We start from the raw sequence: 19,988 nt of genomic DNA, 5'->3' as shown, positions 1-19,988 counted from the left end.
TTATCAATCACCTCACAACAATCTTAATCGTATGGTAGCGAAACAAGATGTTGCGGAATCACAAATGATGAGACGAAGATGTTTGTGATTTCTTTTTATCTTGCCCTATCGGAGATATAATCTCAAGTCAATTATTCAATTGAACTCGTACGATAGAAAATGGCAAGATCAGATCGCTCAACTACAAGAGAAGTAGTTTCATATGGCTTCACAATCCCAATGAAGTCTTTTCAGTCGTTAACCTACAGGGTCTCGGAAAGAAACCTAAGGTTAAAGGAGAATTGACTCTAGTAAACTAACTAGTATCACACCGGAGGTGTGGGGATTAGTTTTTCCAATTGCTAGATGTCTCCTTTATATAGTTTTCAAATCAGGGTTTGCAATCTAAGTTACCTTGGTAAAAAAGCATTCAATATTCACCGTTAGATGAAAAACCTGATTTCTCTAAGCTAATATCTTTCAACCGTTTAATCGAATCTTAACAAAACCTGTGATATTTCAATTATATAACAAAAATATAATGCAGAAAAGATATAACACAGACACCAAAAGTTTTGTTAATGAGGAAACCGCAGATGCATGAAAAACCCGGGACCTAGTCCAGATTTGAACACCATACTGTATTAAGCCGCTACAGACACTAGCCTACTACAAAGCTAACTTCGGTCTGGAATGTAGTTGAACCCTAATCAATCTCATACTGATTCAAGATACAGTGATGCTCCTTACGTCTCTGATCCCAGCAGGATACTACGCACTTGATTCCCTTAGCTGATCTCACCCATAACTAAGAGTTGCTACGACCCAAAGTCGAAGACTTGATAAAAAAATATGGATCACACAAAAAATTCTATTGAATAGATTAATCTGTCTCCAAAAGATATACCTACGAGTTTTTGTTCCGTCTTTTGATAAATCAAGGTGAACAAGAACCAATTGATAACCCAGGCTTATATTCCCGTAGAACAACCTAGTATTATCAATCACCTCACAATAATCTAAATCGATTAACGAAACAAGATATTGTGGAATCATAAACGATGAGACGAAGGTGTTTGTGACTACTTTTCTATTTTTCCTACCGGAGATATAAATTTCAAGCCAATCTTACGATTTCACTCAATCACGATAAAAAACAGCAAGATCATATCACGCAACTACAGAGAAAATAGTTGGGTCTGGCTTCACAATCCCAATGAAGTCTTTAAATCGTTAACCAACAGGGTTTCGTGAAAAACCTTAGGTTAAAGGAGAATCGACTCTATCTTATACAACTAGTATCATACAGGAGGTGTGGGGATTAGGTTTCCCAGTTGCTAGAGTTCTCCTTTATATAGATTTCAAATCAGGATTTGAAATCTAAGTTACCTTGGTAACAAAGCATTCAATATTCACCGTTAGATGAAAAAATGATTAGATTCAATCTAATATCTTTCAACCGTTAGATCGAACTTAGCTTGTTATACACAAATGGAATGTAACTTCATTTAGGTTTGAGTAACCGTACTTAAACATGTACACTTATCTGGTTCAACAATAGTTAACCAATGGTTAGCCATATGAGCACTTTCATATCAACCTGATTCATCTTTACCATAACTATTTCAAATGACTCAAATGAACTAGTTAGAGAGTTGTTCAATTGCTTAGATCTCATAGAAGTATACAAGACACAATCGAAGCAAAACCGGTTTTGATTCACTCAAATCAATTCATGAACATTATAGCCACGGTTTGCAAAGATTACATTCCTTATTATATAAATATTTTAGTTCGAGATTTTAGAAAGTAACCTACTTAAGTATGCAAACGGGTAAGCATACCTATGTATCCGGACCGAGTTTGGTTACGCCAGTACGCGTACGGGTACACATACCAATTCACACTTCCAAACTCCAGCAAAAATTCACGGACGTGAAGCTTCTGCCAGTATGCGTGCGAGTACGTATACTTGCCCGAGTTTCCAACAACCGCCGGTAAGCGTACAAGTACGCATATTTTAGGTTCCCGGTTTTGGAATTTTACACAAATGTAAGAACACACTATGTTTATATCCAAACATGGTTACTTGTTCTAAACTCTCATTTCAATCATTGAAACTTTCTTAGAGGATGTTAAAATAGTTGTTATTCACAAGTTATTTTCATCAAAGCGATTTTCAAGTTATTGAAATAATCAACATGACTTTCGTCACGAGTAAAGATGAACTTGGCTAAAGCGAAAGCTTACCAACACATATTTCGAGAAATAGATAAGCGAGATAAACTCGGCTCGAAATAGCAAATGTGTATAATTGAAGTCTATATAGCAATATGACTTTTGTCTCAAACAGGAAATAGAGTACATAGACTTTTAAGTGATAGATAAGTTCAAGTCTCCACATACCTTTTGTTGATGAAGTTCCACAAGTTCTCTTGAGTATTTCTACGTCTTCAATCGATGAACGCCGTGGAGTCTAAAGCTCAACTATACTTACTATCCTAATCTGAGACTTAGCTATAAGTAAGATTTATAGTTTTGACAACTAAACTTGACAAACAAGCTTGAGATAGCAACGCTTGCGAGTTCGACCGATCAATGCTCTAACACTGCATATGTCCTAGGAAGAAATATACAAGACAATGTGATAATAGCACATGAAATGATGCATTACATGAAATACACAAAAGCTATTCAGGGTATTGTGGGGATTAAACTAGACATGGAAAAATCATTTGATAGGATGGAATGGGATTTTCTTCAACAAGTCATGGCTCATATGGGTTTCTCTCAAAGTGGTGTCAACTGATTCAACACTGCCTCAGCACAGCTAGAATATCAATTCTCATCAATGGCACACGAACATAATTCTTCTCCCCCTCAAGAGGACTTAGGTTACGTGATTCAATCTCACCTTATCTATTCATTTTTTGTATGGAAGGATTAAGCAGACTCCTTACAAATGCTGCTAAAGAAAAAATTATTGAGCCAGTCATTCCGGCTAAAATAGGACCTGCAATCACTCACCTACTATTTGCAGATGACTGCATCTTATTCTCTAAATCTTCAACAAAGTCAATAACAAATCTGAAGGAAATCATCTACAATTTCACCACCTCATCTAGTTAACTTAGAGAAATCCAATGTCTTCTTCAGCAAGAAATTAAAACAAGAAACTTGTACTAATATTCTTCAGATTCTTCAAATGAGACAAATGAAAGAGGATGAGAAGTACTTAGGATCTTTTCTTCAAGATCCTAGAAGAAGAGATAAATTCTTTGATCCTTCTATACCCACAATAGAAAATAAATTACAAACTTGGGAAGGAAAGCTAACATCTCAGGCGGGAAGAACCACTCAAATTCAAGCATCTTTAAGCACCTTTACAAACTATCAAATGGACCTGTTTGAGGTCCCAGAAAAAACAATCACAAGAATTAACAGAATCCAAAGAAGTTATTTCTGGTGCAAAAAAAATGGAAAAGGAGGAAATCCCATCTCATGGGGAAAGATTGGTATGCCAAAAAGATATTGAGGTTTAGGGCTAAGTAACTTAAAGATGGTAAATATTTCTTTGCTGGAAAAACTGGCATGGAGGTTGGTTAATGAAGAACAAGCTATGTGGTATCAAATTCTAGAAGCTAGATATTTCAGAGGGAAAGATCTTCTGGCTGATTGGATCTGGAAAAGCATCCAAACTTTGCTACAACTCATAAAGAAACATTACACATGGGAAGTAGGATATGGAAATTCAATTCTGGATCACAAATATTTTTGGTTCCATACAACTGAAGAAAGAGAGTCTAATCTCTCAGCCTCATCACAAACTCATCGAGATACTTCTTTAAAAGTTTCAGATTACATAAACACTGAAGCCAGGACTTGGAATGTGCAACACCTAAATTCAACAGATATTACACATCATAATTCCTGAGTCAAGAAAAGATAGAATAAGGTGGTCCTTAACTAGAAGTGGGAGATTCACAGCTAAATCTCCTTACACAGAACTGATAAAATCTCAAGGTCTGCATCAGCAGAATAACCCTCTTCAGGAGCATCAATGGTTAAAGTTATGGCACATGGAAGTACCTAACAAGATCCAACAATTCCTGTGGAAATGCTATCATGAAATCCTTCCAGTCAACAGAAATATCAGCAAGTATAAACAGGATATAAGCAATTTATGCACTTTCTGCAATAATGAAGAGGAAACTGCCACTCACTTGCTATGTAATTGGAGCTACACAGACACAATCTGGTTTGGTATTTCTGCTGCTCTACATCAGTCAAAACAAGCTCATTCCTATCTCAAAGATTGGATAAGCTCTTGGTTCTCTGAAGATGGCTCCCTGGAAGCAAACAATAAAGCCTGCACTTTATGGCGCATATGGAAAGCATGATGCGAAAAGATCTTTGAGAAGAAATCTTATCATCCTAGAAGTGTTTTGCATAGAATAATTGCTTACACTAACTGCATTGGTTTGAACAGCTCAGGAACCCAGCATAAATCACACATTAGAAACTGCATTGCTCCAGCTGAAAGTTGGAAAAAACCACCTGAAAATTGGCTAAAAATAAATATTGATGCTTCATTTTACTCTCAGAATTCTAATGCGGGTTTTGCTTTGATCGTTCGTGATCATGCAGGGATATTTGTGGCAGCAATGGCCTACTCAGCCAGGGCCAGAGATGTGAACCAAGCTGAATCTTTGATACTTCTTAAAGCTCTTCAATGGATCAATCTAATGAAGTACCAGAATGTCATTGTAGAAGGAGATAATAGGTCTGTTGTTAACTGTTGTAATGGTAGAGTTGAGGATTTTCAATGGGAAGATCAGAACATCATCTCAGATTGTCAGAAAATTCTATAGTTGATTTAGAGTCTTGTAAGGTTACTTTTCAAAAAAGATCTTGTAACATTGCAGTTGATAAGCTAGCTAGAACTAGTATTAAGAAGGTCTTTTCATCAGACTACAATTGCCCAGTTTATTTACTTGTTTTGGTAGTTAATGAGAGGAAAACCGACCCGACTAGAAGCCGGACAAAAAAGATGTTAGAAAGGTGGGGGTGCTTTTGTGGGAAGCCATGGATGGACACCATGTTTTTCCTTAACTTTTCTCTCAGTCTTGCATTTGTCCCACTTTTTTTCTTTCCTTTTGTCCCACGTTTAACATTTTTGGAAGAAAACTAGATGTCGTAAACTTTTCTTTTTTTTTCTTTTTTTTTAGCAAAGAAGGAGATTTATTAAAGGCTAAAAAACAGACAAACTCAAATACAGACACAACCAAATTGCAGATTCAGTTCCTACTTTCTAAGTCTAAAACATCTGCAATGATACTTGGAGGATCATCCTGTGGACAGGGAGGGGTCACACGACTGTTAAAACTTGTCTAAAACTTATATCTGTTTAATCGATCCCAGAAGGAGATTTATTAAAGGCTAACAAACATACAAACTCAAATACAGACACAGCCAAATTCCAGATTCAGTTCCTACTTTCTAAGTCTAAAACATCTGCAATGATACTTGGAGGATCATCCTGTGGACAGGGAGGGTCGCAAGACTGTTGAAACTTGTCTAAAACTTATACCTGTTTAATCGAGCCCAACTCCTAATTACCGGAGTAAATTTCGTATCACTATTCACGGGTTTGTCAAACATCACCATATTCACCACTTCTTCTGGGGTGCAAAAGAAAAAAAAAAGACTTGCACTGCCAAAGAAAATCTTGCAAAGAAGCCATGGATGGACACCATGTTAGAAAGGTGGGGGTGCTTTTGTGGGAAGCCATGGATGGACACCATGTTTTTCCTTAACTTTTCTCTCAGTCTTGCATTTGTCCCACTTTTTTTCTTTCCTTTTGTCCCACGTTTAGCATTTTTGGAAGAAAACTAGACGTCGTAAACTTTTCATTTTTTTTTTTTTAGCAAAGAAGGAGATTTATTAAAGGCTAAAAAACAGACAAACTCAAATACAGACACAGCCAAATTGCAGATTCAGTTCCTACTTTCTAAGTCTAAAACATCTGCAATGATACTTGGAGGATCATCCTGTGGACAGGGAGGGGTCACAAGACTGTTAAAACTTGTCTAAAACTTATACCTGTTTAATCGAGCCCAGAAGGAGATTTATTAAAGGCTAAAAAACAGACAAACTCAAATACAGACACATCCAAATTGCCAAATTGCAGATTCAGTTCCTACTTTCTAAGTCTAAAACATCTGCAATGATACTTGGAGGATCATCCTGTGGACAGGGAGGGGTCACAAGACTGTTGAAACTTGTCTAAAACTTATACCTGTTTAATCGAGCCCAACTCCTAATTACCGGAGTAAATTTCGTATCACTATTCACGGGTTTGTCAAACATCACCATATTCACCACTTCTTCTGGGGTGCAAAAGAAAAAAAAAAAGACTTGCACTGCCAAAGAAAATCTTGCAAAGAAGCATTTCTCTACCAACTGAGCAGCTAAAATCATATCCTGTGAATAATAAAGACACTTCACACAAATTTGAGTACTTTTTCAGCAAGTTTAACTTAAACTGATCTATACTTATATAACCCGCACCAAGTTACATTTTTTACTTCACTGGAAAAATACAAACCCTTTAAATGAAGTCGGCAGCTGGTCGTGCTAATGTTTTCAGTGGTCCAAAAGACCAGATGCACTCTGTGTCCAGTGCCTCTGTGCATATGTACACGCAATCTTCTTGAATTTGTACAGAAAGCCACCACTTGTACCAACTTCTACTTGTGACCCCGTCCGTGAAGATAAATGGAAAGTTTGATGTATAAGTTACAGTACTTCATGAGCAACCTCGGATAAAGCTTAAGGTTCTTCGTGGGCAACCTCAGATAAAGTGGGTGATGATGATCCACCGTATCTGCTTGGCAGTGGTGTATTCCTACGAGATTGGCGTTTTGTGGGAACCAAATTCTCTCTTTCCTTTTCTTCGTTGTATGCAGCACTGTGATCATCATCTTCACCTTTGAAATCTGGGTGAATATACGCATTCCGAAGGTACCCTTTCAGATTCAAGTTTGGTTCCTTTGCACGTTCCAGTGTATCTTTCATCATCGCCTCCTACATTACACATCAAATGAATGGTAGATTAGTTTTACTTTGTATTGTTCTTTAGAATTCTAAATCAAGAGGATTAGCGTGAAGTGCAGTTGACTTGTTACTCGCTGACACCCATGGCTACGGTTATTAATGTACAGTTCTAGCCCTATTTTAATATAAAATAAGCTTAATGGAATGACCATCCTGCACATCCACCAAGCTAGGACTGCATGGCTACGGTTATTAATGTACAGTTCTAGCCCTATTTTAATATAAAATAAGCTTAATGGAATGACCATCCTGCACATCCACCAAGATAATATAAAATAAGCTTAATGGAATGACCATCCTGCACATCCACCAAGCTAGGACTGCATGGTGATACAAGCCTAATCAAACACGTAAAAAAAATACAACACGGACAATAACAAATAAAGATGAGTAATGGAGTGTCACAAACCTGTAATGGAAATCTAATGAATGCAGGTTCAAAACGGTTTTTGCAATATCGGTGGAACCAAATTGTCAATACAGGAAGCGCAATGAGGAGCGGTGTTGACTGCTTAGCTTCTTTTGTAGTTAACAACCCCATCAGCAGGAGTTGTGAGATTACCAATGCAGTTATAATCCGTCCATGAACATCAGGCCAGAATGCTGCCGCACTCTCATACTCTTGATTATAAACATTTATAATCTACATTGTAGTCATAAAACTTATCATTAAGTGGAAATTACTTTAATGGGTTAAACAGGAAGAGAAATCTATCAGCAATATATAATTACGACTTTTGGTAATTACTTTTAGTTATTTCAAAGTTCTAATATTATTAACAAAAACTAAAAAATGACCGATCAGGCAATTACTTACTTGATGGCGATATACAACGTAAGCTAGCGCGAAGAAGACTATGATATATGGAAGCAGGAAAGGAGTCACCACACAATAAACAAGCCCAACTAAGAAATATAATTGTATTTGAGGTTCTCCTGTGTTAAATCCAAGGCTTCCTGCATCCATTGCTTCTTCTCTATCCTTCTCAGTCTTTACCAAAAAGAAATTCTTTAAGTGGTAGATGATCAAGGGTTTTAACCTTAGAATCTCACCAGCAGTTCCAGCCCATCCATCAACCATTATGTAAGTTATGAAAAATGTTGCTTTCATCGGAATAGATACACCAATCGTGTTCGGAATTCTACAAGACAAATCAGATTTCTGTACATGAGACAAGTCTAGAGAAGAAATACCAGCAGGATTAGTTCCTAACTAATTATCTATTCTTTGTAGAAATCAAAGATTTACAGTGGGTGTGAAAACAACATACTCGCTTGGTGACTGATGGATAAATTTATCTAGCTGTTGAAACGCAGTTCCAGCAATTATACTTCCAAGGAATACATTGACGATTTGGAAGAGATAATATCTAGATGCGGCTCTTCTCTCAAGAGCAGATAGTGCGATGAAGCCTTCAATTTTGGACATTAACATCAATATTGAAGGTAGGAAGATGAGGAAAAGTTTTAAAGCAATTCCAGGTAGAAAACCTTGAATGAATGCTTTGATTACAGGCCTGCAACAAACTCAAGCTATCATGAGATCTCTAATAGCAAAAGATAGTGAACGACATAAGGAATCTTACACCAAATAAGAAGGTAGAGAGGATGTACTCACATATCAATTAGGGGTTTCAAAAAAGGGGCAACTTTCTTGATTCCTTCAATATTTGCTAGGGTTTGAACAAATGCTATCGGGATCATAAAGAAGAAGGTAAGGAAGAAGAATGCAACACCTATTATCAATCTCCTAACCGTTAGTTGAACAAATGGCAATGCAAGATTGTGCCAATATACATCACGAGGTTCAGGGGCCCATTCAGTCAACCACATGGTTGGATCTCTGGTTTGCTGAGTTTGTGCACAGACAGCAGCAGCCCATCGTGTTTTAAACGAAACAAAAGCTGCTGGCATGATGGACTTCGGGCTGCTCATAATCTTTTCTCTTTCTGCTGCTATCTGAAAATTGAAAATTCAGACACCATGAATTTAATAGCCAAACCAGATCATGAGCAGCCTAAAAAAGCTGTATGGAATCTACAAATACTTACATCTCCAGATAGCTTATCTATCTCAGTTGTGTAATACTCAATTGCATCCACCTTTTCTCCCCAGAGACCAAGAAAACCAGTCTAATCAACAAACAAAATAAAACAAAGAGATTAATACTCGACTCTGCTAATACAGAGGATTAAGAACTTCTCCAATAGAGAAATTGACATAAAATGACGACCATAGAATTGCATGCAATTTTCCATATCATAACTAATATAACCTTTGTAGTCGGTCTTTCATCTTTGTTTTTAGCTTGACTTCTAGAATATTTAAGCTGGTTATAGTCGAGCTTGTTCTGCAATGTCTTCTTCTTCTTGACCATGTCAGTGAGCTTGTTAGCATTGTACACGACCTGCACAGATGTATTTCTAGATTAGATAAAATAGCTCAAACATTGAGAATATTAACAAAAGAAAGGTAAAAAGATTGTTCAGCAGAAACATAATATATTTTTGTAGGTAAGATGCAGTTATTTTTCCAACGAAATGCAGCGACTGACCTGGTTTGTAAGATAATTATCTGGATGGTTTACTAAGAAAAAATGTTCAACAAGTTCGCTAACTGTTTCATCAGGATCCGATGGCACATTTCTAACAAGAACCTGCGCAACCACGTACATAAACATCAGAGCTCGCAGATTACTCAATAAAGTAAATCAGTTACACCAGTGACAACTACAGTGCTAATCTTACGGTAAACTGATCCGGCCGGCGATGTTCAGAAGCAAGAAAATGCAGCCTCATTGATGTTACACGTTCATATTCTCTGTACAACGTGTAGCATGTCCAGAAGGTAAAAGTATAAGCCATAACTAAGTGAGTCCAAAACCTGAGACAGGAAGAATAAATACTTAGTTGGGCAGTAACTTAAACATTGCCACTTCGGCATACTTGATACTAAATATGTGCATTGCGTCAGTATGCGAATTATAACATTTATGCACGGAAACGTACCTCTGAGACCCTACAGGAATATTTGAAATAGAAAGTTTATCGATGTCGTTAAACTCAAACTTTGGATCTTTTATTCTTTCCAGTTCAAGCGTTTTATTAGTCCAATTGACAGGAACTAGGATCACAAAAGCAAGAAGTGTGATAGGAACAAAGATTTTAAGGCTGCAACACAATAAAGTAATGTTAGAAAACACAAAAACAGAAGACAGATGCTTAACCCATGGTACGATGAATACATATTTAACAAAACCTAAAAGATAAGTAATAGGTTTGGTACCCCAGCAAGTAAATCCGCAAGTAAACTGCAGAGTCAAGTCCTGCATGTTCAATGAGTTCCGGTTCTGGCATTTTCAGCGCAGCTGGCATCCAATTTAAGAATTTCAAGTATGATCTTAAGTCCAAATTTACAAACTTGCTCACTGCTGCTCCTGTCCCAGCTGGACTGTGTCTTAGACCCTTGAGATACCATTTCGGGAAGTATACTCTATCGTTAAAAGGTTGAAGTCGCAATACAGCAAAGGCCACAAGAAAGGCAAATGCACTGAGTATATTGATAGCTGCCGCAAGTCCTATGTCGCCAAGTGATGCCATGGATCCTTAGCAGAAAAATAAGATACCTATTTTCCTGTAATTGAGTGAGTAAGCTCTTTAGCTTCAGCCTAATATAAATGTAGCCAAAAAAAACTACAGTTTCGGAGTTTTAGGGAAAGATAAATTATTCAATCATGTTGGAACAAACTTAAGCAGTTACATCATGTTCTGATCGACTACACTCTCACCAAAACCCATTTTATTCACGTCTAATGACTTCAATATCCTGTGCATCTAAATCAACCTAGAAATTCTACCAACTCACTAGCATCCTATCAAAATTGACCCTTGCATAAATCGAAAATTCCCAAATCAACTGATCTCGTTTACGAAAACCAGCTTAAACAAGCCAAAAAAAGAATTACTAAAAAGGGGCATCAAAAGATTTTGTAGATAAAAGAATTGCGATAAATAAGAATCCAACCCAAAAATAGCATGGTATATAATTATAAGTTAAAAAGAGAAAGTTCTTACACTGAATTAGCATCCGAAATTCTTAAACCCTATTGCTTCAGGCAGACCTAATAAAACACCACAAAACCAAATGTCATCTACTCTGATCACCAGTATAATCAAACAAAAAAGACTACTAAATAGACCAAAAACCTAACAATGTAACTAAACTGTTCTCTAGATCTTCAAAAGTAAAGAACACTTTAAAATTCACGTTATCAAAGTTGGCTTCAAGCTCAATCAAAGTTAAGAACAAAATTGGAAAATTAACAGAGAAAAACCAAACCTGTTGGCTTTGATATTCTCTGACTGTAGCACACTAAAATTGAAGGAGTGGTAATTATTTTCTGTAAAGAGGGAAAGGGAAAGGCGGAAAACAGGAAAGAGATATTTATCAAATCGAACAATTGAGACTCATAGGAAAAAGATGGAATGGATTAAGTAAGTGTATGTTTTACGCCCTTTTTTTTTGTTTATTTGTATTTATTTATGATTCTCTTAATTTCTAGAATTTTAGAGATGGAGTAAAAAGTAACCGTTGAGAAATATATATCGATGTGTCGGCGATAAAACACGTGACAATATAACCGTTGGATGAATGATGAAGGGACGTGACCACCACCTCTTTGTGTACGTGATTCTTAATATGTGGAGTGAAACTGTGAAAGCAATTCTGTAACCCATGCAATCCAAAATGGAATCGGTAATTCAATGCCCTCCGAGGAAAACGGATGTGTTTTTATTTCCGTTTTCTGAAAGAAAAAAATTCACGTCGGGAGAAAAAAATCACTAAGGTGCCGACACGGTTATACGGCGTTCCAAGTTGCAAGTATTCCTCATCCAAGTAATTGATCTTTTTGGTGCTGCCAGCCAGGCCGTGTATGTAACGTGTATAGTGCAGATGATGGGTGAGGTAGTCTTTAGTCGCAAATATGTGCAATTGTACAATTTCCTTTATGTTGTGAATTTCCGCGTGGTGGCATCGGTCCCCATAGGGTCCGCGGTGTAATAACAAAACAAACATACTGTGTTTTTCCTTTGGAGGAGTGCAAACTAGGGGTGCACATACCCTACCCATATCCGCCAATCCTATTTTATCCACCATTTTTTTAACCGTATCCTACCCTATCCACTATTTGGCGGGTAGGGTGGCGGGTAAAGATTTTCTTAACCGCTAGTAAACGGGTAGGGTGGCGGGTATAGGCCATATCCTACCCACCCTACCTTGGGGTGCACATACCCTACTCATATCCGCCAACCCTACCCTACCCGCCAATTTTTTAACCGTATCCTACCCTATCCATTATTTGGCGGGTAGGGTGGCGGGTAAAGATTTCCTTAACCGCCAGTAAACGGGTAAGGTGGCGGGTATAGACCATATCCTACCCACCCTACCCGTTGTGCAGCCCTAGTGCAAACTGTGAATGAGTTTGTTGAGCAACTTATTTCACGTCCTACCAACTTTTCCAAATTTCGATTATTTTATACGTATATTTTCTGTCGTTGATAGTTTCAGTTTGAAGGCTCTTCCAGACTTCCAGTTCTCCGTTGAATTAGGAATTTCGCTGATCTCTTTGATCCGTGTACAGTGTAACACAAACACTAACTGTATTCTTCTCTTAGTTTACTACTAATTGGTAGTAGTAATTAATTCCCTGACCACTTTAAACTGAATTTGTGACTGCAGTCATCTCTTATATGCTCTCAGTTCTCAAATTGGATGTTAAGAAAAAAAACATTTTTCATTTGACCATTAAAGTTTTACTAATGTTGTCACGCACTTAAATGCACGATACGCACATTTGTAATTTCTAATTACAGAGAAGCATATATGTTCATTGGTTATTTCTGGATGCTTGACTGTTAAGTGCACACCTTTGTATCAGAGTGGAAAGTGGCTCCGCGTTGTTTACATATAAATATAATAGCAAATTGTATCAAAAAGGGAGGCGGACGTACTAATTCTTTGTCATTCTAAAGTAATCACTTTTCCTTACAGCGTAGCATTGGTCCACATCACAAAAGCTTTTTTAGTGCATTGCTAAAACCTTTTCGTTGTTGGATTATTCTGACTATCAAAACAACTGAAAAATAACTGATAACAAGGATACAATTCTTTTTCCCAGCTTGATTGGGATTAATTGGGGTATACCTAATAAGACAAAAGCTATGTCATTTTGAAGTAAAAGAAACCACTCATTAACCATATGTTTTCTAAATGGCTAAATTGTCTCTGCAATGATTAACACTAATTTAATTGAAATGATTAGATTAGTTAAATTAGTTAGATTAGTTAGTTGATTTATATGAGTGGATTTGGAAATAATTGAGAGTGAGAGATAGAGTGAAGTAGTAGAAGAAGTTTTGGGGGGTAAAAGTTAGGGTTTTTGTGAAATTTGTGATATGAGTGATTCTAATCCTGATTTTGAAGTGGGGGAGTCTTCTAACTTTCCTCCTACAGATGAGTACTTGTATGATGATTTACCAAATCATGATCAAATGGATTATATGCATGATCCTCACTTTTATTTTCCTCAAACTCAAGATGGATATGGAAGTGATGAATGTCTTGAGCCAAACGTAGAATCCAATGACCAAGAAGAAGAGAATGGAGCTGCAAGTAATCAGGTATACAACTTACGTGGTGAAGATTGTGATTTTTCCATGCAAATGATCGATTTTGGCTTCTTTTTTCACTTTTGCTGCCCAGTATCGGCAAGTTCGACGATTGTCGATCATGCCAGCGTGGTCTTCATTGCATAATGCTCTGACTTTTCATGAGCAGTGTTTAGTCGGCAAGGTCGAAAATTTGAACCCTGCCAACTATAAGATTTTTTTGCAACATAGGAGATGTGTTTTGAAAATGTTTAAGCCGGCAGTGTTGGGACTACGTCGACCCTGCCGACTATAGTTTGGTCAGCACTGTGTTATTCTTAGACCATGTCGGTTTTTCTTTAGTCGGTGTTGTTTTATATATCGACCCTGCCGACTATTGTAGTACATATCAACTAACTTGTGATGTTTTGTAGATTGCATTGGTACCGATGACGGATCATCCTCAAGCTCACAGTGTTAGGGGTCCTGATACTTCCGCACATTATGCTAATGATTTGGAGTGGAAGGAAAAAGACGACGCGGTCAAGTGGGTTATTGAGAAAGCAAAAGAGAAGATGTGCGTTCTAGTGAAAAACACCCAACAAAAAGATATGCGGTTTGAAATGGTATGAGAGTGTAATGGGTCGCCGGACGCAAGTCACAAGAGAAAGGGTTATGTGTATGATAAGAAGACGACGAGAGAGTACAAAACGAAGTCAAAGAAGTGCGGATGCCCATTCAAGATTATTTTTGGGAGGAACAAAGAAACCGATAACATGTGGAGAATGAGTAGAGTTGATGTTGGTAGGCATAACCATAAAGATCCGGAAAGTCTTGTTGGACACTGCCAATTTGCCAAGTTGAAGCCACGAATTCGAACAAGTAAGAAAAAGTTGGGGAATTAAACCAAGCAAGCTCATTAGTAAGTTCAAGAGGGACGAACCCGATAACCTTTCTTCATTGTCTACAATTTATGCGGCCAAGGCAACTATCAAAAGAATTGAATGGGATGGAAGAAAGGTAATGGAAGAATCACAATGGTTGGCACACAAATACAACTACACTGTGAGACACCATGAGTAATCGGAGGGGAATGTGGATCGTATTTTTCTTTCGCATCCCGATATGATTCAATTGTGCCGGTGCTTTGATGTGATTTGTAGATAGTGGTAAAAAGTGATTCGATTCTCGAACTTGTGAAGGATAACTTTAGACTTAAATTCAAAACTAAATAGAAAACTCGCTAATAATTATAACAAACACCGACAAAGTTGGTATCAGTATTAAAAGAACACTGAGGCTAAGATTCCACTATTTTCCGAGTTCAAAGTGATTTGGTCCAAATATTTATATTCATGCAATTTTCTCGTTTAATTTGATTCTAAAATATTGCAACTAATAAATTTTCAAAAGTAATAATTGTAAATACCAAGTATGAAACATCAAGAGTCTATAAACTAAGCATACTCCATCAAAATAGATCGCAATCACTCAAATAAAAATCATATTCAATAATAGTTCAAGGCAAATAATCATAATAATAATTACAATAAATTAAATAAAATAGATTGTACCGCTTTTTGTTGGAAAAATAACTTCCTCTGTCGCCTCAGAAATGGGGTTTAGCTCCTCATATTATTCACGTTCTCAAAATAGGTGTTTATAGCTCAAAAGTGTGAAAAACAAGAGAAAACTAATAAAGCAGACAGTTTGCAACGCTACAAAGGCGTTACAAACAGACTGTTACAATGGGTTTTGAACTGTTACAGAGAAAAGATGACAAGCTTGTGATATATGAGATCTGTTGAACATCGATACTTTTGTTGTTTGAATAAGACTGCCTCTGCGACTGTCCTCCTCTGTCCAATGTTCTTCAGCTTCTCTTCTTCACCAGCAGCAGGTGAATATTCCTGCAACTTCACCTACGCTTCTCTGCTCCGATTCTATCGACCCAAACTCTAGACAACCCTTCTCTGAGTCTCGTAGCTTCTTTTTATACACCACATAGTCCTAAAATCCGAGAATAACTCTTTTTTTTTTCTTCTCCTCAAGTCTCGGTCTATTTTTCTTCTTTCCTTTCCTTCTACGCGTCTTCGTATTACTCAAACCTTCCCAAAGATAGAGTAAAATCTCTCGAGAAGATATCATCACTTAACTTCACACATACCTTCCTTTTAATCAACAGGAATTCCCGAAAATGTGATAACTTCCCTGTTTTATCGAAACCTGGTTGAAAACTTGCTTCTTTTCCTCCTACGCGGCCTCTGAGTTGTTGCAATTCTTAGCAGGATGTAATGAAATATTCAGAGAGGATCTTCTTTCCTTTTCTACACGTAACTGCTAATTATTGAAAGAGAAAAAATACCCGGAAACCTTCACCTCCCTGTTTAATCGTGCAAGACATCAAACCTTCCATTCTTTACGTTTCCAAACAACTACCTTTCCTGTTTCGATGTACTGGATCATTCCCAGTCCATATCCAAATAGAAAGTCCACTAAATTCTCGTCCAAACCTCTTCCCAAATCTTCCAGCGAAGCTCCGAGTATATTTCCGACACTGTCTTGCTTCAAATCGATTATCTATCTCAGCTTCACCGAATCCATTAACTATACCTTTCCTATTAAGCCAAAACAGGCCCATACAAGAAGTTTTTTGCGATTGAATCTCTCTATAACCTCTCCAAAAATCAAACCCTAATTTCTTCCCGTGAAAATCCATTTTTCCCGCCAAATTTGAGAATTCAAATCGTGAAGAAGAAGGGTGTCCCCCTAATCCTCTGCTGGGGTGCGAATAGCAAGTGGTGGTGAGTAGTAAAGAGGATAGACCTTATCAATTGGGTGCCCCTTAGTAATTTCGGTACCTCTTATCCAAAATGGGGGTCTGTATAGTAATTTTCTCCCACGAGCGCAAAAACCACGATTCGTGCCAATTTCGCCGCAAAACCTTATTTCTCCAAAAACACCTACAAAGACACAAAATGCCAAAATAAGTACATAAATGTACTAACAACATATGAAATTGAGATCAAAATAGACACATAAATGCGTCTATCATGCTTTTACCAAGTTTTGTTCATGGATTGTACTTATAAAACTAATAGGTACAACATGCCTTTGTTGAACATTGTAGGACAAACCTCGGATAAGCAATCGTTCACGGTGGCATGGTGTTTTATGGATCGTGAGAAGGATGATAGCTATATTTTGGCATTGGAAACTTTGAAGCTTCTCTACCACGAAGACGAGACTCCCGGGGTTGTAGTGACCGACAACGAGCAAGCAATAATGAACGCCGTGAGGATAGTTTTTCCCAATGCACAAAATTTGATTTGCACTTGGCATATACAATGCAATCTTAGAAAGAATTTTAGGAGTCATATCCAAAAGCCAAAGGCAAAGAAAGGTAATAAACATGAAAAGGAGGAAGATGAACGTCTTAGTAAACTAACTAAAGTGGAGAGAGAGGAAAAGAAGAAGAAAGAAGACGAAGAATGGAAAGAAGGTGAGATCAAGTTTGGGTTATTCATGAAAGCGTGTGATAAGTTGGTTTGATCGATGAGTGTGGCAATATATGAGATAAACTTGAAGGAGTTCAAGGATGATTGGTGCACTAATTACCCCAAAGTAGTGGAATATTGCAAGAGACAATAGTTGACGCCACAAAAAGAGAGGTTTGTGTATGCTTTTACTTACGACTATAAACATTTCAAACTTGAGTCCACAAGTATGGTAGAGAAAGCTCATGGGAGACTAAAAGGTCTACTTTTCACGAGTCAAAATGGGATTGTGACGGTGCAACATGCTATCTATGAGTATACTAATAATGATATTGACAAGATAAGAAAGCAATTCGAAGAAAGTAGGTTCCGTAAGTTGAAGGAGTTTAAGGAGGATGATTGGTTGCTTGTTGATATACATAGAAACGTCTCGCATTGCTCAATACGTTTCATGATGAAACATCTCAAGTTGTATCAAAATTATGATGACCCGAGCTTTCCTTGTAAGTGTAGGATAATGAAGGCTATCGGACTTCCATGTCGTCATATGCTTGGTAGGTGTAAAACTCCCATTCCGATTGAAGATATAGATCCTTATTCGAAGAAACTATCTTTCAAACCGGCTCCAAGAGAAGATCCCGATGAAGAGTTTGGCGACATGGAACTTGGGAGAATAATCCTCGATAAGTACCCCACGTTGAATAGGTTGGACAAACAAACTATGAAGCACAAGTTGATGCCGATTGTTTACCCTTTTATGGAAGAACTTGAAGAACCGGCGAAACAATATCCAACGGGTAGACCACCTACCACAAAGACAAGGGCGGAAGAAAGGGAATAAATTAAAGAATATTTGAATACAAAATGCGGTCCATCCGGACATGACTATACCGAGGCGCAATACAAAGAGGAGTCGGCTAAAAAGAAAAGAGGTCGTCCGAGGAAAGAAACAACTACACCAACGGTTTTAAACTTGAATCCAAATGAAACTCCACCTCTTGAGAGTCAAGCAAGTGTTGTAAATAAAAGGGGTCGGCCGAGCAAAGAAAAAACTACACCAACCGTCTCAAACTTGAATCCAAATGAAACTCCACTTCTTGGGAGTCAAGTAAGTCAAGGAGATGTTGTGAAGAAAAGAGGTCGTCCGAGGAAGGTAGTAAAACCGATATGGAAGAGTATCGCGTACAACTCCCTCAAATTAATAAAGAGTTCGTTATTGGTACCAACGACATCCCAAATGACGGAAATTGTGGGTTTTACGTTGCCTCCTAACAATTGGGACACCTAAGTGGAGCGGTTGAGGAGAATCTCACCCAATATCAATACATAAGAAAGAAGATGGCCGCCCGACTAGAAAAAGACAAGGAGTTTTATATCTCAATGATGGTAGAAGGTTCCATGGAGGACAAAGAAACGACTTTTAAAGAGATACTTACTAGTGTTAAAGGCACGGAGGGAAATGCACCAATCAAATGGGAGCGTTGGTTGAGAATGACGGAGTGTGGCCATCTATTTGCGGATACGTGGTCATGCGTGGTACATTTTTTTAGTAAAGGACTAAATGTAGAATTGGCACCGAAATACGCGGTTTGTGTGGAGCATCTCAGGCATAGAATAATTTTTGTGGCTTTGGTTGATGGTAATCATTTTATTGGTCTACAACTCAACAAGGAATGTCCATTACCTCCTCTTTGTAGGTTTAGTTTTTGGGAAAAGTTCATATTCAACAAGAGCAGGGAATGGATGAAACTTTATGAGGACAACATGCACCTTTGGAATGATTTAGATGAGTCTAGGGAATGTCCCATATATTTGACTAAAGGAGGTTCAATATATTTTAATGAACTCCCTCCAATAGATTTGAGTGATGAGTGATTATGATTAGGGAATAAGGAATCTTTTTGGAGTACTTTTATAATCGCATTCGTGTTTTGTGTAATGTACTTTGGAGTACTACAAATGAATGAAATAGATGTGTTTTTTTTGTGTATACTCCTTTGGTCGGCATTGTATCTATCACACGACCAAGTCGGTTGTCCCAGGGTCGGAAGGTTTTGATTTCGTCAGGTTTCCGGCTGTACTGCATGACAACACAGGAAAAAAGGCCTGGGACGGTCGGCAAGGTCTTGATTTCGCCAGGTTGACGAATTTTTTTTGGTCGGCAAGGTTTACGAGGACAACCATGCCGATCAAAACAGAAAAAAGAAGTTGTTCCTGGATGTTCTTCACACATTATAGTCGGCGGGGTTTATGAGGACAACCCTGCCGACTATACTTTCGCCGGCTATGTTAATAAATTGTTAAGTGCCGACTGTTAAGAAGCCGACACGCTTTGAATTTTGTATAATGCCGATTAAAATCGAATGCAATGATTGTTAAAAACTTAAAAACTTTTGAAACTTAATTAGAGCATACAAACCTTAAATACTTAATTAGATCATACAAACCTTAATTAAAGCATACAAACGGTAAAAACTTAACCCTAACACATTTGGGACATAGATAATATCTTTTTCCGGTACACAATTTCTTAGGAGAGGTAATTAGCTTCATCTTACCGTCGCAACATGGATCTATGCACGGTAGAAGGTTGATTTTAGCAACTTCATCTTCATACGGAGCCAGGCGCTCATCTATCCAATAGAAAAACCCACAACAGGTGCATTTTAAAGCATACAGATGATATACATCTCCTATTGCAACTTTCATGAGAAATAAGAATCCCTTACAACCACCAATAGTGCATTTG

At 37.6% G+C, this 19,988-nt stretch overlaps 2 protein-coding genes across 3 annotated transcripts; one reads left to right on the top strand and one right to left on the bottom strand.

Annotated features, from left to right (window-relative positions):
* Positions 1-3,538: 3,538 nt before the first annotated feature.
* On the top strand, positions 3,539-4,850 carry LOC113290950. The gene is made up of 2 exons (XM_026540532.1): positions 3,539-3,603; positions 4,469-4,850. Exons 1-2 carry the CDS (start codon positions 3,539-3,541, stop codon positions 4,848-4,850), a joined length of 447 nt encoding a protein of 148 aa, XP_026396317.1.
* A 1,552-nt stretch (positions 4,851-6,402) lies between these two features.
* On the bottom strand, positions 6,403-11,596 carry LOC113288026 (calcium permeable stress-gated cation channel 1-like). 2 transcript variants are annotated; one of them, XM_026536953.1, is made up of 13 exons: positions 11,434-11,596; positions 11,169-11,215; positions 10,381-10,728; positions 10,104-10,265; positions 9,843-9,978; positions 9,650-9,751; positions 9,371-9,502; positions 9,147-9,227; positions 8,714-9,054; positions 8,367-8,612; positions 7,913-8,237; positions 7,505-7,738; positions 6,403-7,065 (listed from the first exon to the last, which is right to left on the bottom strand). In XM_026536953.1, exons 3-13 carry the CDS (start codon positions 10,692-10,694, stop codon positions 6,811-6,813), a joined length of 2,328 nt encoding a protein of 775 aa, XP_026392738.1. In that variant the 5' UTR covers positions 10,695-10,728; positions 11,169-11,215; positions 11,434-11,596; the 3' UTR covers positions 6,403-6,810. The 2 variants fall into 2 exon arrangements, with proteins under 2 accessions (XP_026392738.1, XP_026392739.1); XM_026536954.1 differs by lacking the exon at positions 11,434-11,596 and adding an exon at positions 11,319-11,376 and having other exon boundaries at positions 6,811-7,065.
* Positions 11,597-19,988: the final 8,392 nt, after the last annotated feature.

This window comes from Papaver somniferum, chromosome 6 (assembly GCF_003573695.1).
Source record: "Papaver somniferum cultivar HN1 chromosome 6, ASM357369v1, whole genome shotgun sequence".
Lineage (NCBI taxonomy): Eukaryota > Viridiplantae > Streptophyta > Magnoliopsida > Ranunculales > Papaveraceae > Papaver > Papaver somniferum.
This window is presented reverse-complemented; position numbering and strand designations above follow the sequence as displayed.

Excerpts from the sequence above, each read along its gene's own strand:
- LOC113288026 (XM_026536953.1), bottom strand. The coding sequence starts at position 10,694 with ATGGCATCACTTGGCGACATAGGACTTGCGGCAGCTATCAATATACTC. Across the intron at positions 9,503-9,649 it reads ATAATTATCTTACAAACCAG|GTCGTGTACAATGCTAACAA; the intron begins GTCAGTCGCTGC and ends ACATCTGTGCAG. Across the intron at positions 8,238-8,366 it reads ATCCATCAGTCACCAAGCGA|AATTCCGAACACGATTGGTG; the intron begins GTATGTTGTTTT and ends TTTGTCTTGTAG.
- LOC113290950 (XM_026540532.1), top strand. The coding sequence starts at position 3,539 with ATGGTAAATATTTCTTTGCTGGAAAAACTGGCATGGAGGTTGGTTAAT. Across the intron at positions 3,604-4,468 it reads AATGAAGAACAAGCTATGTG|CTCAGGAACCCAGCATAAAT; the intron begins GTATCAAATTCT and ends TGGTTTGAACAG.